Source organism: Vipera berus (assembly GCF_964194415.1).
Source record: "Vipera berus genome assembly, chromosome: 4".
Lineage (NCBI taxonomy): Eukaryota > Metazoa > Chordata > Lepidosauria > Squamata > Viperidae > Vipera > Vipera berus.
In genome coordinates this window covers 35,814,306-35,837,734 of record NC_138206.1, presented here as the reverse complement: position 1 = coordinate 35,837,734, position 23,429 = coordinate 35,814,306, and the positions used below count along the sequence as shown (strand labels likewise).

The 23,429-nt window shown below is 36.6% G+C and overlaps 1 protein-coding gene across 6 annotated transcripts in view; it reads right to left on the bottom strand.

The window, feature by feature from the left end:
* BBX (BBX high mobility group box domain containing) overlaps nucleotides 1-23,429 on the bottom strand; it is a 111,210-nt gene that overhangs the window by 15,262 nt on the left and 72,519 nt on the right. For 5 of the 6 annotated variants that reach the window (XM_081326697.1, XM_081326701.1, XM_081326699.1 and 2 more), the window contains 8 exons: nucleotides 17,647-17,845; nucleotides 16,421-16,488; nucleotides 11,613-11,693; nucleotides 10,683-10,757; nucleotides 9,031-9,090; nucleotides 5,881-5,961; nucleotides 2,056-2,974; nucleotides 56-194 (listed from right to left, as the gene is read on the bottom strand). In XM_081326697.1, coding sequence (XP_081182823.1) covers nucleotides 56-194; nucleotides 2,056-2,974; nucleotides 5,881-5,961; nucleotides 9,031-9,090; nucleotides 10,683-10,757; nucleotides 11,613-11,693; nucleotides 16,421-16,488; nucleotides 17,647-17,845 — 1,622 coding nt within the window. The remainder of the gene's footprint in view (nucleotides 1-55; nucleotides 195-2,055; nucleotides 2,975-5,880; nucleotides 5,962-9,030; nucleotides 9,091-10,682; nucleotides 10,758-11,612; nucleotides 11,694-16,420; nucleotides 16,489-17,646; nucleotides 17,846-23,429) is intronic. The other variant, XM_081326698.1, reaches the window with a different exon arrangement.

Here is a 23,429-nt window from a genome sequence, read left to right as displayed (position 1 = left end):
TACCATACTATTCTGAAAATGACTTGTACCCTTACATACTTATTATATCACTTACCCCAAAACAATGTCTTCCTTTGGCTTGCTTCTTTTTAACTTTTTGTTCCCACTTGTCCCACTTAAGGAAAACGCCCAAGTTTCTTCATTCCAGCATCCTTCCTGATCAGAGTTGCCACCTTTTCCTGAGCTTCGTTTTCCTAAGAAAGTAAGTAGGAACAAGAAAAATTGAATGGAGATTACTGGGAAACTTTATAACAGAGACACACTAGAAACATAATATATTGCTTTTTCCTAAGTAGGATGACTGATTCATCTAGCTATTTATTCCATCAGAGACTCACTGCAAGATTCACAAAATCATGACATCATTATTTAATATGGCAATTTCTAAGCAAGTCCCCATGAATTAATATAGCTAGTATAATTTAATTTTAATTAGTAAATATGCACCTAGAACTAAGAAATGAAAGAAGAAAATAATCTGCTTAAAATAACAAATATATCAACAGCGATCATTGTTTAATAATTCATACTGTTAGCATTTTACAGCCTTCATATAAAGCTTTACTAAGCAACCGGATATCTACTATGCTTGAGGCTAAAAATGGGAATGTATGTTTAAAACCCCCCTGCACATATTCCTAACTAAGAACTGCAAAGAGACTCACACAAACAAATATACAAAGGGAAATTGAATATTAACTTAGGCACTCTCCTCTCTATGTATTGAAAATTATAAACTAGTGCAATTGGCCATAAAAATCTTTTCATGTCATGGTAAGCAGGATTTATTCAGATTCCAGTTTGTTGGAAACTAAAGTCTAATTAATCCCTGGGTGGAAAACTATCTACCTATGAATCTACAGTGTAAAAATGTGAGATAGAACTGTAAGCAATGAAGAAATAAATGCATTCCTAGAAGATTTTTACATTTGCTTCATAAATCTAGTACAATGGTTGTGGATACTGTTTTTAAAAAAAATTAGTACAATGTTCAGCCTAAATAAGTAACCATTTATATAATTTATAAGAGCCTTGGTGGAGCAGTGGGCTAATGCAGCCTTAAGTAACACCAGCTGCCTGCAATTAGTGCAGGTTCGCATCCCACCAGGCTCAAGGTTGACTCAGCCTTCCATCCTTCCGAGGTAGGTAAAATGAGGACCAAGATTGTTGGGGGCAATAAGCTGACTTTGTAATAATGCCGCTTGGGCCCCCCCGAAAGCCAGGCATATACATAGAATGAAGGCTATTGCTAAGTACATTGATTTGTGCTTATTGTAAGCCGCCCTGAGTCTTCAGAGAAGGGCGGGATATAAATGGGATTAAAATAAATAAATAAATAAAATAAATAATGGCAAATGTATAATAGCAAATGTCTTCCCTTATTTTGGGGGATAATGCCATGGTATGAAAGCAACTTTTCTGATTAATATCTAGGAATGTAGGACGACGATTTGGGATGTGAATTAAGAACAGTCCTTTGAAGTACCAATTATTCATTATGATATGAAGGTTAGCTACATTGTAATACAAGTATGTGGGGAAGGTTAGGATAGACTGCCCAATATTATCAATGACATAAAATAGTGTTAGGTGCTGCTGTAAAAAAAAAGCATAACTTCAAGAACTGGTATTCTGGCTGCATTGTTGTACATTATAGTGTACACCTAAAATACCTGTTCTCGAAGTTATGCTTTAAGTATCACCAAGGTGATTGAATATTTTGGAAAATATGACTTATCATTTATTTGACATGTCTTAGTTTGAACATCCTAGCCTCTCCTTTTTGTCTCATCTGGAAAAAGCCTTTGCTTTGCATTTGAACCACATGGCACTGTAAAAAGTGTTATAAATAAGTAATTAAAATCATGGAGAGAAGATATGCAGCCATTTGCTAGTATCAGACGCATATTCTAGAAATAAGTTCACTAAAAGCAGACTTATTGTTAAAGACTAAAAGGAGTTATATTCAATTAACTTTGAATAATGAAACATAAAAAACAATTATAATGTTATAGGTTTTAAAATTTTGAGACAGACATATTAAAAGCCAAATACCTCTGTCAACATTGGACCGCAGAGATGTAAGCATGCCTTCTGACACCAGAGTTTTGTACAGAGCACCTTTGCAAGCTCTTTCAGATTTTCTTGAGCCGCAAATTTCTGCCTTTTTATTACAGTCATTGTCTTCAATTTTTACTTGATCTGGTAAACTCTGTGATATTATATCCTCTGTTGGGGTTATAACATCTGATGTTGTGTTTTCAGATACTTCAAATTGTACATCCTTGTTATCTTTAATGCTAAAAAAATCAGGCGGCTTTGATTCTTTGGTGGTCTCTAAACATTTTTCTTTCAGTGATCTTTTTTCTTTTGATTTTACTTTCTTCTTTGGCGATTTTGTGTCCAAAATATTCCCCTTTACTGCAGAAGAAAGGCGAATTTTCTTATGGGACATTTCTGTAAGTCTCTCTGTCCCCCAGTCCCCTTTTGCAACTGCTTCAATAGTATAAATGACACTCTCAATGTCTGATTCGGAAGACTGCCTCTTTTTGCAAGTCTTTTTAGGAGTACATTTCTCAAGTCCTTGTCGGTCCACTTTATTTTTCTTCTTTTTCTTCTTCAGTTTTTCTGGTTTGTTTAATCCTAAAATGCTGATGTCAGCTACTGATGTCAGCTCATGGGAACAGCATGCAGGATCTTTTGCTGTTGCACTGTCATGTCCAACTAATTCAATGCTGTTCAAACCTGGATCTGAAATATGCACACACCTTGTTAACTCCTCAAAAACTCCAGTCTTTGTCTTTTCATGTTCTTGTCCCTTCATTTTCTGAGATTTTTCTGTTTTTACTTTTGCTCTCTCCCGATCTTCAACTTTCATCTGTTCAGATGCTTCCAGTGTTTTGACAATCCTGGCTGTTTCAGGTTTTGCCTTCCCAGATTCTCTCACTTTTACTTCCTCAGATGCAAGACACATCTGAAACAAACTCCAATATTAATTCTCCTTTATTATGGAATTTTAAAGATTGCATAACAGTTCTATAAATTACTCTATCACTAGTAGACTCATTTTAGTAGCAATGCATTCTATATTTCCTATACTATATACCATGGAAGTTACATTTTACAAAAAACACTCTTGTATCTTCATGTTGATTGCACTGAAGTCTTTGTAAGTTGGGAATATATAAATCTTATACAAATACTTTGGAACAAGTATGCATTAGACTAGTAAATTAACTGTCTACAATGGTAAACACATTATATTCAATTATGTACTCTTAGCAATCTGGTAGCAAAATCATTGAATAGCATAGGGAAAATGCTCCTTATTTCAATTTCAATTAAGCTGTATGAGTTCTGGAAAAACATTCAAATCCAATTTCATTAGCTCCAGAGTACATGCATAATACCTTTAATTTCTGTATGGTATATATATGGAACCCAACTTAAGAGATTTTAAATAATAGCTATACTTTAGGAACTGATCCAACATGTCAGTTTTAGACTCAGTTTCATCTCAAAGATGTTGCTATTAAAATTATTCCAAAGAAGAAAATATAAAGGGTATAATAATATTTTATTGGCATAAAGCTAATAAACTTGCCGTGATAGCTTTGATGATATTCTTTCAGAGTTTCATATTTAAAATGCTTTCATAAAAGCATAAAATTCTTAATTTAATAAATCTCTTGCAGCTTGAGTTTGTCAGCATGCTGCATTTGCCCCAAAGTAGGATGTAAAAAGGATTATGCTGGCTTGTGAGATTCTGTCTCTGTGCAGATTCTGTCCCCCACAGAATAACATGAATATACTTAGTTTAAAACTAGGCTCTGGTTTCATTTATGACATACCAGCTTATGTTGCTGCATATCTGACACAACGATGAATACTGAGCTAAAATTAATCGATCAAAGACAAAGTTTCCACTGTTTAATAAGGAAAATGAAGTGAATGATAACAAACTATACATGAATGCCAAAAATACTACAGTGAGTGGATAGTGTTTTAAAAAAGGACATTAAAAAGTGGAGTAAATACAAAATATAATTGACATATAAATAAAGTATCTTGGTATGATCATGTGGACAGAATGAATGAGAATCAAATGTATAAAGAATGAGTGGCTCCAGAGGATGGGAAGGATTAAGAAAGCTGGAATTGATGATATCTATAAAAAGATGGAGGTAAAGAAATTTAAATAGCAAAAGGCAGCTCATGCAATTTGTAAGGCTAGAAAGTACAGGTAGTCCTCAACATACGACCACAATTGAGACCAAAATTTCTGTTGCTAAACAAGACATTTGTTAAGTGAATGTTGCCACATTTTACAACTTCACTTGCCACAGTTGTTCAGTTGATAAATTAGTAAAATGGTTAAGTGAATCTGGCTTCCCCATTGACTTTGCTTGTCAGAAAGTCACAAAAGGTGATCACATGACCTTGGGACACCGCAACCATCATAAATATGAATCAGTTGCCAAGCTTTTAAATTTTGATAGTGACTGTGGGGAATGCTGCAAGGGTCATAGGTATGAAAAATAGTCATAGGTCACTTTTTTCAGTTCCATTGTAACTTTGAATGGTCATTAAATGAACTGTTGTAAGTCAAAGACTACCCGTATGGAGAAGTAGAGTGAATGGTATTGGTTTTAGTTATGTTTCTTTTTAATTTTTATCTCATGTCTTTAAATTGTTTTTTATTATTTTTTTATCATGTTTGTATTTTGCATAATATTGCTTTTTCTTAAAAAGAACACAATGTGCTGTTATACATTATGTATACGTAATAAATTTCTTGCACAGGATCTAGCCTGCAGTATTTTATTGTACATTGAGTGCACTTAATTTACCGATTTTTCTCATTTTTGTTTTTAAAAGTTGCGCACATGAAAATAACAGTAAAAGTATATTATACATGTTGTCTGAAAAATATATAATTTATTGGCATTTGGTTGCTTTCTCAGTGCAAATATGTAGATATGTGCTATGTACCAAAACAGACTTATATGCAATTTCAATGAATTATAGATTTATGTTCACGTTCAATTATGTCTAAAATCTTATATTAAAACACTCAAAGAAGGTTCTTTACTATTATTTTCTTTTTCCTTTTTGACCAAATCATGAAATGTACATTTGAGGGAATTAATTCAACATAAAAAACAAGAGTTTACCCCTATTTGTTTGCTACCTTTATTGAGAGCTATAACAATAAGAAGATGTCTTTAGAAAGTAATTTATTCTTGATTAACTACTACCTCTGGAACACTGACAGGCTTGAGAATGGTAAGGTGAGATAGAGATCATGTATCTGAATACAGCTTTAGGACACTCATCTGTGGAAGCAAGAGCGCCAAAAGGGGATTGTGCCCTTGGCATACTGCTTTGGGACATACTGGGAAAAGGATGCCCTATTGTTTAGTGTTTGGATGGATTTAAGAATCACACTCTCTGAATGAGAAATAGTTTCCATGATTTCTCTTTTAAGATCTGCAACTGGTCAAGGCCCATAAATATCTAGCGATAAGCGATACAACTTATGCATGCGTCATTACATGAACTTCTTTCTTTAAAGATATGAAATGTTTAAAACTATTTTAAGAGAAATCCTGTATGCAATTTACAATTATGCTCTACTCAGTAGGCTACCTCTTCTTGAAGCTAGCTGTAACTTCTTGATACTACAGAGACCACATGCCTAATGGTTAGACAAGATAAATCTAGATTCTTGGCATGAACAGTAATTTAGGCTTCTATAAACAACAATGCTAATTAAGTCTGTACTATAGCTCTATTTCATAGACTTTGGCAACCAGTATCATTCAGCTTCTATTTCCTAAATGTACCAGTAGTAATTAAGCCACAGGATTTTAATACTACCTCTGCCAACTGAAACAATGCTGATGTCCCACATTGTTTTGTTAATTCAGAAGGACCTGAATGGGATGTACTTGATGAGATCTAAAGTAGAAATAAAGAAAGTGAGGGGTTGAAGCAGATAATATCACACAATCACTGATAAAGTTGCATCTTCAAGGTGAACACTAAATGTCTAGAAAAGCTTCAAATTTGACAGCAATATTTGGAATATAATTTAATACCGGAGTTCCATGGAAATTAAAAGTATTCCATCAACTAGGTTCAATTTCAATTCAGTTTTGATGACAAGAATTAAAGGATTATACCACTACAAAGGAAACTTAAATTTAAGTCACACAACTACGCAAATGGAAATTGCAACCATTTTTTGTTTTCATGGTAGTTCATTTAAATTTTATGTACACATAAAATAGATGCAATGAACCCATGCACTTGAACCATAAACTGTTTGCATCTCTCCTCTTCTTTCCTCTTTCCATTTAAAGGAAAAAAAGGACTTTTCTGTGAACTGTGTTTAAACCATGCTGTTAAAATTAATTAGGTTTGAAATAGCATAGGAGGTGTAGTTGACTTATAGACTCATGCTATATTTAGTATCATTATTACTGCTCTTGATATTTATCTTGTTTGCGGTATTATTGTCTATATTGTCTTTTATATCATTTATATTGTATTTATTTGATTTGACTATTGTGTGACATTTTGAATTAATATGTTGTGGGGAAAAATATTCTGTAAGATTATATAGACTGATGAGTGAGAATAAAACAAAAGTATAGGGCAAATGATTGGATCATGGCCCAAGTATGAAAAAGAATAGTGAATAGAATTTATTTGTTAAGAAAAAGTTATGTTTATTTAAAATACCTGGCTTAAGCCAACAGTCTATTAATGTGTAAACATGGCAAATGAATTTATCTGAAAACATGTTGTCAAGTTTGGGGCTGCTAAATCAAATGCTTTGCGGTAAACCTTAGGTAGACTATATGATGCAAAATAGGATGTGAATAGAAAAATTAAATAAAATTATCAAAAATTAAGGGAACTGCATGACAGGAAAAACTGAGTGAAGTGCTACATTGCATTATTCAATGTCAAAACTGTAGAGCAAATTGGCAGAATGTTTATTGAAGATGTGAAAATGAATAGAGAAATGTTGACACAGCCAGTGCTAGCTGAAAGGTATGGCTTATTGTGAGGAATTAATGTTCATTGAAAGAAGTGAAAGTCTGTGAATAACAGCTTCTGTCCACTTTGATATATGGAAATGAGAATTACGTATGCCAAGAATTGGCAAAATTTATTGATTCAAAAATGGAATGTTTGGGAGAATACTAGGATGTGTCATTCTGGAGCATGCTGTATGGTCATAGTGGAAGAAATGGTACTGAGGTTAAACCAATATTCATTATACTTTCCATCATCTTATCTCTACCCTTAATTGCTTTTTCTTTTTACATATTACTATTGTTCTATACTGTGCATCTTATCTTTTCTGAAGGGAATAGCATACCTGTTACATGGTTTTTATACAATTTTATCTTTTATGATAAACTCCAACTAATTATTCACTACCTGTTATTGGTTGACGTAAAGTGAAATTAATAAATTAATAAATAGTATATGTTAAATCCAAAAGATTTCAAAGTAACTTTTCTATTTAATGAACAAAATATTAATTAAACTTATTAACATATTTTATACTTTCCTCAGTCTGATTTATTCTGATTTTTCATTAGGAACTGTTTTGGCCATTATGTACTAAATTATGGAAGACTGTGATGTTTGTGCAGTAAACCTGTTAATTTATACTGCTCAAAAAAATAAAGGGAACACTTAAACAACACAACCTACTGTATTTAATAGTAGGATGTCTTATCTTGTGTTCCCTTTATTTTTTTGAGCAGTATATTATAATTTGCTTACAATTTATATGTCTAAGACTGCCCAGTTACCAACAATTCTGTTGAAACAAGCTATGCAAGTATATGTGGCAGTTAGATGGTTTGACCAAAACTCTCTGCTGCATGTATATGCGCAGACTTAGTAGCATATGAATACTTCATAATGTGGAAGACAGGACCATGAGGGACTAAAAACGAGTCTCTTAATGTCAAATAAGTCTAAGTCTCTAGCCCCAGATCCCCCTTCTTTCTTTGTTAAACAGTCCTATTTTTTTGCTTTATTGAAAAGCAAGGAACCATATATATAGACTCACTCTGTACTCTACACAAGATATCTGGAGGTTGATCAAAGATTCAAAGAAGGTTTGGCAGCAAAAATGTAGCTGAACTATGACTTTAGATTCTCCATTGTAAAAGGGTTGTAAGGACTGCATAGTATTTTGCCTGACTTATATTTTCATGCAGCTCAACACCTCTTTCCTCATAAACACACTTTTTCCCCAATGAATCTTCAAAAACAGATCCAGAGAGCTGAATCTGAGAATAAGTGATTACAAGGATGAAAATGTATAGAAAAATCAAAAGTATCATAAGATTCTCTATACCCCTGTGCTGTCCTTTAAAGAAACTTCCATGAGGATAATTAAACTGACATTCTGTTCCTAATCAAATTGCAAACATGCCTTGCTTAGTACGAGAATACAGTGAATTAATATTTGAAGAATTGTACTTGCATTTTTGTTACAAAATTGTATATAAATTAAAGCATCTTTTCAGAACTAAAGTATTATTTTCAGTTCCAGATTTGTAGAAACATGAAAGTTTTATTGGAACTTATGGGATTAGGGTTCTCTTTAGAGGTTAGGATTGCAAAACTGAAGTTATCTGCAATCACTGGAGTCCAATTTTTTTCTATACCATTAAAGAAATGGTGTATGCTTGAAAGTGACAATCAATGCTTTGCCATTTCTGTATAATCTACCTTTCATATATTATAGAAAACACAAATTGGTAAAACTTTTGCTGAAAATTATTAGTATCTGTATTCTCTGTAAAAGTATTTTACAAGCAGATTTAATATTCACTGATCTGATATAAAATCGATTTGTGTTCTAAAAGTAAATTACATCATATTAATAATTGGGATGATCTATGCTTACATATACAATTCTGAACTGTAGCCTTTGGAATAAATTTCTGCTGCCTCTTTTTCCAAAGAGTCACAAAATTAATAAAACAAGATTACCTCAGCCAACTGGAAGAGTGCTGATTTTCTATAGTGCTTGATTGGCTCAGGACCCTTCAGCTGCAAGTGAAGATATAAAGATTTTAAAATAAGCAGGAAGTCATTAAATCCTTTAAGCGAAAACTAACACATACATAAAAAATATTCCTTTTATAATATTTTATTTTGGCAGTGCTAGCATAACCTGTGTTGTTCCTGCCAGTTATCCAAAAAGTCACAATTTTACTGTAGATTCCAAGATTTTATAGATGGTACCTTGTCACATTCATCCTTAACAATGTCTTGTTTTTTTTCACAGTTCCTCTGAGACTCTATCAGTAAATTTCAGGATTTCAAAGTAATTCTGGTTCTCTCTTTAAAAATGATAAGTTGATACATAAGATCATATTGTGGAAACTGGTTGACTACTGCATTAGCTTAATTGGAAATTTGCAAATGAGCAATTTATGATCTATTCCACAATTAACTCCTGGTTTCATAAGCCAAAAAAATCAACCATGCTTTCCTCTTTTCCACCTTTGACATTCTAAAAAGAAACAGATGATTGTGGGAAAGTAAAGTTTTCTTTTTCCTTCCTTATACAAAAATTGGTAGCCTTGCTATCTAGTGGTCAACCTTTGATCTTTTCATCTCAAAATTGGTTCCAAGATGCTATAATAAATTTGATAAAATTGTAAGAATTATTATGCATACTATTAAATGAGAAAGAATGAACTAATGCAATTAGAAATTTGCTATCTTAAAATGAAATAAGTATGAAAATAAGAAAAATGTTCAAGAAATAGCAAAGTAGAGAAAAGACTGATGAAGAAAAAATGTGAAAAAAAAAACATTGGAACAAAATTTTACATATAGCAGAATTAAAACATTTCTCATTAATACTGACTACTATTTTGGTTGTGTCTGAATTATTAAACAAATACAGAATCCATAAATAATGTATATACCAATGTATATACCATATATGTATATGCTTGAAGTATAATACTACAATATTTCTCAGTAACTTCAAGGAGAGGGAACTAGATTTCCACATACCACTTGTATTAATTACATCAGATTAGTAACTTACACAAATATTCAAATCAAAAGATAATAGGGTGTCAAACTTGCAAGGTCACGTGACATGTCACGATGTATTGTGACTTTTTTGCCATTGCCAGCAATGAGGTGGGCACAGTTTTGCTATGATGCATCTGGCCCATGGGCCGGCAGTTTAACACACCTGCCCTAGTCCATGTTTAGTGATAGCCTTGTTTGTAACTGCAGTTACAAGGATACTGAAAAAATAACTAACGACTAATGCTAGCATTAACAATCTTTGTGGGTCTATAAAGTAAAGGAAAGCTGATGTAAGATGATAATAAAGTTGTGGTTTCACTTAACGACTGAGTTGCTGGTTCCAACTGTGGTTGCTAAATGAGGACTACCTGTATATGTGAAATACCCTTACTGTGAAGATTGTTCTGCACATTACATTGCATTCTTTTCTTATACTGCCAGTCCAACCCTCCATTTGAGCAGTGTATAACTATTCAAGATGTAATTGGGATTAAAACTATATACAACAAAATTTAAAACAACAGCTACATATTTTTTATAAAATTGAGTTATTTCATCTTTTTCCCCTCAAAAAGATAGTATTGTTGTACCTGTGAGAAATGAAGTAGAGTTGATTCACCACTTTCTTTTGGATTTTCAGTTCCCTTTGACAGATTTGAAGAAATCTGATGGAAAGGTATTTTTTCAAAACAACTACTAGGTTATCCTACATCAACAGTCTATTTTTCAGATGACACATAACACAAGTGATATTTGTGGCCACAACATAACTGAGCATTATTTATTTACTTATTAAATATATAAACATGCCCATCTCAAAGAAAGTGACTATGTGGCATATATAATTGAGCATATAAAGAATAAAAATAAGCCATTTTCCAAAGCAAATAGTGTTTTAAAAAAAATAAAAATAAAAAATTGACATAAAAATTCACAATGAAAATCTTACAAAAAACCCCAACACCATAAATAGTCAAATAGAGAATTGCAAAAATAGTCTTAAACAGCTTTTATTAAATAAAAGAATTTAACTGAATATTTGTGTTAGCTGAATAAAATTAAGCATCTCATCTTGCATGTTAAATGTTTAAAAGCACTAGAATAATGGTCAGCAGTTAAGGTACTAGACTAGAAACCAGGAAACTATGAGTTCTAGTTTTACCTTAGGCATGAAAATTGGCTGGGTAACTTAAGGCCAGTCATTCTTTCTCATCTAAACTCACTTCGCAGGATTATTGTTGTAGGGAAAATAGGCGGAGAAATTAGTATTGGATATGATCACTGCCTTGGGTTATTAATAATAATAACTCAAGTAATATAAAGGTGGGATTAAAAAAACTTTTGAAAAAAATAGTTTTTCCCATCTGAATCCAATACTACTTTATTTACAATAAGTAATGACTGCATGATAATGAAGGCTCTCATGGAATTAAACTTTATTCCATTAAGGAAATACTTTTCAGTAGTTATAAACTGTTGCTGTACCACTTAACAAAAAAAGGTCATTCTAAGAGGTTTACCTCAGCAAATTGTAACATTGTTGAGTTTAGACATCCTTCAGTGGAATTAGGGGAATCAGAAAGACATGTATTTGAAGAAACCTAAACAATATAAAAAGGAAAATTTAAATATTGAACAAATAATCAAAATCAAAATTGTTTTCAACAATATATGAGCAATAAGACTTTTTTGTTGGATATTTACAATATATCAGGAAAAAAGGAAAAATAAATGTGTGTGTGTGTGTGAGAGAGAGAGAGAGAGAGAGAATAATACTTATCTGAAGAGAAACTGAATAAACAATCATAAAAATTATAAGGACCTGCAGTAGAAATGTTGATTTAATCAAAATTAACGAAGACATTTCAATACTCACGGTAATATTCCAAACACATAGGGCAGCAGAGAAAATGAGAATGTTCTAGGCTTCTTATAAAGAATAATAGATACTTTTTAAAATAAAAGAAAGAGATGAATAAATAAAAAGCAAATGATTAATAAACCAAAAACATTTTAAATTAGGATAGGTACAGAAATGGAACTAATTTGAAGAAGAAAAAGGAACTGACAAAAGACAGGGTTCCTGATATATTAAGTTTCATAAACAAACAAACAAAAATGAAATAAGAAATCAGAAATAAGAATTCCCAATAAAAATGAGTAGAGATGATATCAGGATTGCAATCACATTCAGGAAGGACTAAATGCAAAGATCTTTCTGATTTTCATATATGAATGTACTAAAGAGCAAACAACCATTATCTGTCATCCTACCATAGAACTGAAAAGTGGTTCAGGAATAAAAGTAAATGAACAACAACAATCAGACCTTTCATTTTTATTTGATTTATTTATTTTACTTATATTTCATTTTATAACCTAAAAGGTGCAGTTGGCACTTAAAAATTTTGTCACATACCTATACCAATTGTTCATTTTCATTATCAGGTACAAATATTTAAAAAAAGCATTCTAAATCATTCACAGTTTTTTGCTACAAGTTTTTTTTACAATAACTTAGGACACTGAGCTTGTTGATCTGATGGTTGGCAGTTTGGCGGGTCGAATCCCGAGTGCCGTGTAACAGAGTGAGCACCTGTTACTCGTCCCAGCTTCTGCCAACCTAGCAGTTCAAAAGCATGTAAAAATGCAAGTAGAAAATAGGGACTACTACAGTGGGAAGGTAACAGCGTTCTGTGTGTCTTTGGCGTCTATTCATGCCGGCCACATGACCATGGAGACATCCTCGGACAAGCGCTGGCTCTTCGGCTTCGAAATGGAGATGAGCACCAGCCCCTAGAGTTGGAAACGACTAGCACGCATATGCGGGGGAACCTTTACCTTTACGCAAAGTTAGTAATTGTAAATATCAATTTTTAATGTTAAAACTGTTTAGGAGATAAACAGTTTACCTGCAATTAGTTTAATTGCCATAAAATATATTCTTAATGAAACACAATACTATTTAATTTCTACCAATGAAATACACATGAAAATTAAGAATGGAAAAGTGCTTTCCTTCTGCTCTTCCTCTATTACTATTCTCTCCTGATTTCTTGTAATTAAAAAGACTGAAGTTTAGGATAGATTAGAAAAGATGCTAATAATAGGCATTGTTCTGCAATAAATTTATGAGGTTTTTAGGAAGTCCTTCCAATTTACAATTTTCTTAGAATGTTGTAGAAATATGATTTTCTAAATGCAACTGTGATAGCATTACAGTACCGGTAGTCCTCAGGCAATTGGGATTGGAATTTCTGTCACTCAGTGATGTGATCATAAAGCACAATGTGGCATGACTGCATTGCTTAGCAACAGCAATACTGGTTGTCATCATCACCCCAGGACCATATGGGTCATTAAGCAGGAGGTGGTGAGAATTCCAAGCGATGAGTGTAGGGATGTGTGGGTACTGAGGATGTGACAGCAGGAGCCAAGGTGGGTGGTACAGAACAAAGGTGGGTTGAAGGGATTGTGGACAGGTGTGATAGAGCATGGGTGGGTCACGAGGGATGTGGAGGTTGTGGCTGGACCATACAATGTGCTGGTGAGCCAGGGCCAGAGACTGGCAGAAAGGTGCTATAGCTTATTAGATCTGGCATCTTGTTCTTATTTTACAGTGGGGCTCCTTAAAGAGTAGGATCAACTTACAGAAACAACTTGTGATTTTCCCTGCTGTCTTCTGCACTAACTTTGCTAGTGAGACACTGATAGAGAAGGTTGCAAATAGGGATCACATTACTGCAGTACATTATAAACAATGTAAATATGTACCGATTGCTTTTGCCCTAATCCCAGTCATGTGATTGTTGGGGTACTGTGATGGCAGGAACTTTTGAGTCTTGGTCATAAGTACCATTCATTCAGCACTGGCATAACTCTGAACAGTCGCTGAACTAATGGTCATAATCCTAAAACTGCCTGTACTTAAGTTGGTATAAATGCTTAGAGAAAATATTCATGCTGACAAATTATCATAATCTTCCACAAATTCATGGATGAAGGCCTCCATTTCATGGAAAGACTGCACAACAATACATCTATAGGTTGTTCTTGTTTAATGACCAGTCATAGAGACACTGAAGTTGTGCCTGTGCTGAAGAAGAGGTAACTGGTCCTTGTAGCTGTGGCCACTGCAGTATCCCTGCAGTCACATGATTGGAATTTGGGTGCTTAGCAATTGGCTCACAGTTACAATAGTCACAACATCCTGTGGTCATGTGATTGCCATTTGTAACTTTCACTGTCAGCTGCCAAGAAGCAGTCAACAGGGAAGCCAGGAAGAGGTTACACATTGTGATCATGTAACACTGCAGTTAATGACTGCACAGGATTTGCTAAATAATGGCAATCAGAACTGCTACAATTGTTGGCATAAATTGACACAAGCAAGTGATGTCATACTTTACTACCAAACCACTTAGCAACAGAGTTAGTGAACTAGATTATTGTTGTTAAACACAGACTACCTATATTAATTGCTTTGGTTGGAAAAAGATCCAATTTTTGCTTTATATGAGCAGTGTTCTAAGTGTTCCCAAGATCAGTGTAAATGGTAATTTGCAAATGTCAATGCAGAATTCAAACAGCTAACAGAAGCTCTCTTAAATAACAAACTCTTTAGAAACAAAAGGAGAAAAACTGTCTGGTAAAGAAAAACACAGTACTTGCTCATATAATGGCCACCCGCAAAGACTCAAAATAGTTTACAGAAAATAAAAAGACTAAATTACACAGCAGGCATTCAAAAAGTCTACCTTTCTCCATCATCTTGTATAAACCATAAACATCTAAAATAAAAATTGTAACTATAATATAATCAACCAAAATTCAAAGAAAAAAGGCCAGATATCACAATAGTTTCTAAATGAATCCTGAAGCACAAATGATTTAATTGCCTTACAATAAGCCAGCAAGCCAGGTTTAATTAATGTCAAGCCACATAGGATTGTAAGTTAATACTAGTACTTTGAACTTGATCTGGAAAACTATTTCAAACAAGTGCAGGAACTTTAGCACAAGCATTTTATTATTCAACTGGTTATTGCCACCAGCCATCAAGCCACCATACACTGAACAACAGCAGTTTCCAATTATCTTTAAAGGCAGTTCCAGGTAGGAAGTAGGAAGTATTCTATCTGTATGGTGATAAGGACCTGATTTGTAAGGGCTTGCTAGTTTCCTTGTCCAGCAGCTGAAGGTGTGCAAAGGCTCCCCTGGCTATGGCTTCAATCTGCAGCTTGAGTTTAGGGCAGGGGTGTCAAACTGGCAACGTCACATGACGTGTCACAACGTATTGTGACTTTTTTGCCATTGCCTGCAATGGGGTGGGCATGGTTTCGCTATGATGCATTCCTCCCACCAGCCAGCAGTTTGATACCCCTGGTTTAGGGCAATCTTCACACTGCTGATCTGTAAGTCCATCTCCATACAGAGCTAGCCCAGCAAGTGAAAATGGCAGTTTCTCTATGAACTATTCAATTGTGGAGGAAAATAAAATAAAATACCTCAAAATAAGTGGGCTAATTGTATGGAGGAGATAAAAAATAGCTGGGTTCCTCAATGGGTTGAGGAATAGAAATGGAATGCACCTAGCAGTGCTTCAAAAAAAAACCTCTTCACATTCATATTTTGTTTCAGAACCTCACTGGTTATTAAATGTAATGAATCTGAAAATGGTTCTTAATTAAACCCTTTGAATTCTGAAAAGGCCCATTTTGAGTTCTAAACAACTGTTCTGGATTGAAATGTACTTTTTGACCACTATTCAACTCTTGCTTCACCAATTACTGCAAACTCAAACCAAGACATTTTGAATGTGAAACATTCTGAAACTTTTGCACATCAAAGAAAAAGGAGAAATTTTCTTTGAATCTATTTTTTCATTGTTGTTCATATATCCTTTTTAAAAACTTAAGTGGAAAATTTTCTCTTGATTTCAGATCTCTTGTAACTGCATATATAAAAATGTTCGATTCTACTTCCTTAATCATTTAATTCTCATGCTGCACAATGCAAAGAACTATAGTCTTTGAGGAAAATAATCGAAGTTATGCAACAGGTTGTCCTCTGCCTTCCCTTCCTTCACACTCTCTTTGTGCATACTCCCAATCCTCTAAATACAGGAGAAGGCAGTTTTGAACTGGTAGATATTTTATAATGAGCTCTTTCAGTAAAAAAAAAAATCTCTTAAATGTTAAAATGATGTCACTAATACAAGACAAAAGATGTACCAAATAGGTATGAAAATACATTATGTAGTAATGTAACCTATTAAACATTTTTTCTTTTTTAAAGAAATAATTAAGCAGTAAACATAATTACTTACTTCTTGTGCAGTCAAGGCATGTTCTCCTGCCAACAGTAGCATGCTGAGGCCTCCCATTTGTGTGGGATCTGACAGAAAAGAAATTATATATGGAAACATTTTAGTCAAAATATTTATTTTGAAGTACATTTAGGCAGACCTATTGCCTTAAACATCTGGAGCTTGATAGTGAAGTAACCTGTAATAACTGCATACCTTAACCTAGAAGGAAGGTATCTCAAAATATGTTGGAAAAAATGGATTTTGTCTTTTCTTTAATAAAACTGTTAGGTTTTGTATGTGTGTGTGTCTGTGTGTGTTTGTATCTCTACATAAGCAATCATAGAGCTATTTTGACTGCTTTAACTGAAAAAAAGAATCAAGGGTAATACTAGGTATTTACTTTAAAAATAGAAAATCATGCTAAGAAAAATGAATCACAATAAGTTGTTTTTTTAAAAAAAACATTCTACATACAGTAACATATTTGTTATGGCCAATAAATATCAGAAAAGATACAACCTGCAAATTGTTCAGATATTTATTTATATTTTATTACTGTAATTTATATGAAATTTACATCCAGAATAGTTTTGAGAGGTTTACAAATTATGCACACATACAAAGTAAAACAGAAAGTTTTTTTTAAAAAAAATCTAAGCCTAACCACAATCACCCTTTAAGCCACAGGAAACAATCTTAGTACTAACAATTGCCTATGGAGTGAGGATACCTACCATATAACCTATCTCCAAATGGCTTTTGGAACAACCAGATCTTGAAAGCCAACAAGCTGGTACTGTTCAGACTTCATATGGAACACTATACCAAGTTATTTACTGTTTAGAAGCTTATATAATTTTGCATTCTACGTCTTCTCCAATAGCAGTAGGGCAGAAGAACAGAATTACCTCCCCAAAGAGTTCAATGATAAGTGATTAGGCAAATTCACAAAGCAAATGGCAATTACTTGCAATTAGTATATTTTATCACTAATATCTGAGGACAGCTTTTGAATAACAGGGGAAACAAAAAAGCAACTATTATACTGATGACTCGGGAAGATACACTATGTGAATGGAATCCAAAATTAGATAGGCCTTTTAAAACTAGATAGGTTTTAATAATGGGAGATGAATATATCAAGGGACTTGGTCATTTTTGTTTGTTTTTTATTCCACTAAGTAAAAACCACAAATCAAAGCATCCTTCTGGTAAACTTGCAAGACTGGCATTGACAAACTTACCTGCCATTGCAAAATTCAGCTGAGGGGTTTCTTCTGTCTTCATCAACTTTTTCGGACTAGGTAAATCTTTTGTCGCTTCTGATGGGAAAGCCCAAAGCTTTTTACGATTTGTTAGTGTGGGTGACTGAGTTTTCACAGGTTTGTTTGTAGGTGGACACCATTTGTAGCCAGGATTTGCTTTCATAAATGCATCTTTATACTATGAGAACAAATAAATTGTCTAAGGGACAGCACATTTATTTGAGAAAAAATAATTAATTTTAGGTTAACAGATCACCTATTCCATCAAACAAGCACTCAACGCATGGTCATTTGAAAATGGCCATACTGAAGTAAGAGCTGGTCAATGAAATAAATGTGTTATGCCTACATACATAACAAAGGCAAAATCTCCTTAAAATAACAAATGTCACTAAAAGTACAAACTTTTTTTTCTATGCATATTTCTTCCTGTAGAACAAAGAAATATTAAGAAGGCTCAATGGTAAGTTTTTGTTGCTAATTACTGCTGTTGTACTCTTGAACCGTATAAAGAATAAAAATTATATGTTTAATTGAATGTTTCTTACACATTCTTGGAATGAACGTTACTGGGCTGAACACTTAGTCATAGTTTCTTTTCAACAGAAAATGTGGAACTTACTTTTAGACTCATATCACTAGAAGCACAGTATTCATTTTTAAAAGAAAAATGATTCTTAACAGCTTCCGAATTGCAAGTTTTCATAGGAATATTATACAATAATTTCCTGCCCCATGAATTAAGGGTTTGTTCATCAAAGATAAATTTTCTACTACATTACGCTATTGCTATTATGCAATTTACTGCTCCTTTTCCCCATGTATCTACTTGATTCTTTAGTTTATTTATTGTCAACATTTTAATCAACAGCTTCTAATTTCATTACAGAAAGTTCTTGAGATACGACCAGTCACTTAATGGCCAAAGACTCCCTAAAAGCCATGTACGATCCTGTTTTGAAGTTATGGCCACTGCAGTGCTGCTGGGATAATTGATCCTTCCGACTGACTGCAGGGACACTGCCACATCCCACCACTCTTCCTCCCATCCTTGTTGGAGAAGAAGGGAAGGCCACACATCCCTGTGCCACGTGGCTGCCTCCTGGAAGTGGCCATTTTCAGTGTATCTGCAAATCCTTAAGATGGTCTGCAGAAGCTTTCTGCAGTGCTGGGCAGACTGTGTTAAAGAACTGCAGGTGCACTGAAAATGACAGCCTCTTCTGGGAGGAAAAACATGGCACACAGACATATGACCTGTCCTCTTTCCCCAACCTGAGGCCCAGAAATCTTCAAAATGTAAGTGAGGAAGAGGATGTGGGGACCTGGTACAGTGGGGCTGGAACCTGGGAGGGGAGAAAGACCATGGGGTCCCAAGGAGCAGCATGCAGAGCACAGCATGTCAAGGGTGGTTGTGGAGACCTTGGAAGATCCAGAGAAGGCACTGGGACTGCACTAGAACTCCAAGGGCCTACTCTAACGGACCCTGTGTTCTGCTTAACAATCTACAATTTTGTTCAACAGCTGCATCAGGGAGAGCTGGGAGGTAGGGATCATTAAGCGAGACCATCTCACTTAATGGTCATCACCACTTGCAAGGATCTATTACAGTTGTAAATCAAGGACTACCTATATAAAAAAAATCACTGCAAAATTTTAAGGCAGACCTAAAATTTATCGATATTACCAACTATTTATTTATTATTTTCAGGCGAACACAGAAGTGATGTTATTTTCTTTGTAGCCCTTCAATTACAGAATATTCTCAACAATACCATTAACTGCCATAAACTTTTTAAAATTTAAAGTAATTTATATATTTTACATGCTGGGAAAGATTGAGGGCAATAGAAGAAGGGGACGACAGAGAATGACGTGGCTGGATGGAGTCACTGACGCAGTAGGCGTGAACTTAAATGGACTCCAGAAGATGGTAGAGGACAGGAAGGCCTGGAGGAACGTTGTCCATAGGGTCGTGATGGGTCGGACACAACTTCGCAACTAACAACAACAAATTAACTCTATGCAAAGGTAAGAGGAGTTTATGTGAGGAGTTTAATAGCCCATAAAATGTAGATATGTTTTCAAGCACATCATATTCTTGCAAATGTAAAAACAAATAATAAATATAGCTTATTAACATATTTATCTTGTTTTGGTTGCATTGTATTTGGGTGCTTCCCAAATGTTCTGGATTATTACTCACAGTCATTGCCAATTCCTTCTTTTGATATTTACTAAAATACTTAATTAAAAGATCTCCTCTAAATAAGAATAGGGGACAGCCTTGGTGTCCGGGGCCAAGCTACACAGGTCAAGCAAGGGCCGAAAGGGGTAGACCAATAAATCAAAGAGCAAGCAGTGGAAGCTCTGAAAATCTTTTGTGTTTTCACCCTGCTTGTCATTTTTAACTTTTACTTATTACATTAATTTATCGCTTATTTTACTGTTAATTTTAAGTTGTAGGTCTTAATTTATATACTATTCTTTCATTTTCAATTGTCAGCTGTCTTAATGGTTTGCCTGAGTAAAAAAGTGAACCATAAATCAAGCAAATATATTGATCCTGTTATTGTTTCCGAGCGTTACACCGGCCTCGGGCTCAAGGTAGGGGCGGGGGAGTGGCGGTTGTTATTAGGGAGACCTTATGTCCGCGGGAGACCACCGTTCTTCAGATAGTCGGGTGTGAGTCTCTCTTTTTGAGGTTTGGTTCGGGGGCGCAGTTGGGCTTGCTGCTGGTGTACGTTTCGCCTAGTCACACAGCGGCAGCCCTGCCCGTACTACTCGATGTCCTCTCCGGTTTGGTGATTGAGTTCCCCAAACTTCTAGTTTTGGGTGACTTCAATCTGCCATCCCTGGGAGGGTCATCTGAGTTAGCCCGGGAGTTCATGGCTTCCATGACGGCCATGGACCTGACGCAGGTAATTTCTGAACCAACTCATGAGGGAGGCCACACCCTTGACTTGGCTTTTTTATCTGGACGGTGGTTGGATGATCTTGGTGGGGGCTCTCCATTTATTATGCCCCTGTCATGGACCGATCATCACCTCCTGCGGCTGGTCTTCCGTCTTGCCACCCCCCACCGTGGGGATGTGGAACCAACTAGATGGTACCGCCCCAGACGCTTAATGGACCCTCTCGGGTTCCAGGCAGCGCTGGGATCCCCACCTGCCTCCGTCGCTCACAGCTCGGCGGATGCCTTAGTGGAAGCCTGGGAAAGGGCAGCCACTGAGGCACTGGACCGAGTTGTACCCCTGCGGCCCCTGACCCGGTGCAGATCCCATCGAGCTCCATGGTTCTCCGCGGAGCTCCGGGAGATGAAGCGTCGGAAACGGGGCCTAGAGAGCTGCTGGAGGTCCAGCCGATCCGAATCCGACCGGTTGCGGTTAAGAACCTATATTAGGTCTTATCTCGCAGCGATGAGGGCAGCGAGGTGTAATTACTTCTCTGCCCTCATCGCGTCCGCAGATAATCGCCCGGCCGCCCTGTTTAAGGTGACTCGCTCCCTCCTTAATCAGGAGGTGAGGGAGGATCCCTTGCAGGGTCATGCCGAGGAGTTTGGTCAACATCTGTCGGATAAAATCGCTCGGATTCGGACCGGTTTGGACTCCAGCTGGGCAGAGTCTGACGATCAGGACACGGGCGGTCTTGTCAATGTTATCTGGGAAGAGTTTGATTCTGTGACCCCTGATGAAGTGGACAGGATTATGGGGAGGTTGAGCTCCACCACATGTTTATTGGATCCGTGCCCTTCCTGGCTTGTTTATGCAGCCAGGGAGAGGACACGAGGCTGGTTCCAGGCGGTGATATCTGCTTCCTTGAGTGAGGGTAATTTCCCCACCGTCTTGAAGGAGGCGGTGGTGAGACCTCTCCTCAAGAAGCCTGCCTTGGACCCAGCTGTCTTGAACAACTTTCGTCCAGTCTCCAACCTTCGCTTTCTTGCGAAGGTTGTTGAGAGTGTGGTGGCGCATCAGCTCCCTTTGGTCCTGGATGAAGCGGATTATCTGGACCCATACCAATCGGGTTTCAGGCCCGGGTACAGCACGGAGACGGCATTGGTCGCTCTGGTGAATGATCTCTGGAGGGCCCGGGATAGGGGATATTCCTCTGTCCTGGTCCTATTAGACCTCTCGGCGGCTTTCGATACCATCGACCATGGTATCCTGCTGCGGCGTCTCAGGGGATTGGGAGTGGGAGGCACAGTTCTTCGGTGGTTCTCCTCCTATCTCCTGGGACGTTCGCAGTCGGTGTTGGCAGGGGGGCAGAGATCGGCCCCTAGGTCTCTCGTTTGTGGAGTTCCTCAGGGTTCGGTTCTCTCGCCTCTCCTGTTCAACATCTACATGAAACCGCTGGGTGAGATCATTCGTGGTTTTGGAGTTGGGTATCATCAATATGCTGATGATACCCAACTTTTCATTTCAACCCCAAACCACCCCAGTGATGCCCTCGCTGTGATGTCCCGTTGCCTGGAGGCGGTTCGGGTCTGGATGGGGAGGAACAGACTTCAACTCAACCCTGACAAGACTGAGTGGCTGTACATTCCGGCATCCCGGGACATTCAAAACGTTCCATCACTTTCTATGGGGGGTGAGTTTTTACCCCCCGTAGATAGGGCTCGCAACTTGGGAGTCCTCCTGGATGCACAGCTTACTACATCCAGATCATGTAGTAGCCGTGACCAGGGGGGCTTTCGCACAGGTTCGCCTGGTGCGGCAGTTGCGGCCCTATCTAGACCGGGATGCCCTGTGTACGGTCACTCATGCGCTCGTGACCTCTCGTCTTGACTATTGCAATGCTCTCTACATGGGGCTTCCCTTGAAGACCACTCGGAGGCTCCAACTGGTACAGAATGCGGCCGCGAGAGTTGTCTTGGGAGTTTCCCGGTACTCCCATGTTACACCTTTGCTCCGCGAGCTGCATTGGTTACCAGTTCTCTTCCGGGTGAGGTTCAAGGTCTTAGTGATGGTTTTTAAGTCCTTACATGGCATGGGTCCGGAATACCTCGGGGACCACCTGCTGCCGGCGTCGACTCCCCTCCGCCCCGTGCGTTCCCACAGAGAGGGCCTCCTCAGGGTGCCTCCAGTCAGAGAATGTCGACTGGTGGCCCCCAGGGGGAGGGCCTTCTCTGTGGGCGCTCCGGCTTTGTGGAATCAGCTGCCGGTTGAGCTCCGGATGGCACCGGATCTCCGCTCCTTCCGGCGCGGGTTAAAGACCCATTTATTTGAACAAGCTGGCCTGGCCTGATGGGGAATTACTTAGGGTTTTAATATTTATATATATATTTTATTGTTTTTATTGTGGGCAATAATTTAATTCTTTTTTAACTTTTGTACTTTTATTCTTTAAATTTTTTTTTTTTATTGAAAAGTTTTAAAATACAATTTTCCCTTGAAAACCCCCCTTCCCCCTCCCTCCTCCCCCCCTACCTCCCCTCCTCCCCCCTCCCTCCTCCCCCCCCTACCTCCCCCCCTCCCCCCCCCTACTTCCCAGAGCTGAATACAAGGTATATATATATAAAAAAAAGCAAACCTAAGCAACCATATACTAACAACTATAAATTCTAAAATCCATCACTCTCTAGCTTATATAGGATAAAACAAACCTTAACAATATTAAACATATATATAAAAAAAAAAAAAACTAGAATAAGAAAAGGACACTCTCTAGCTTATATAGAATGGAACAAACCTTAATAGTATTAAACATATATTAAAGACAAAAAAAAAAGGAAAAAGAAAAAAAAAAAACCCTTCTCAACCCTATAC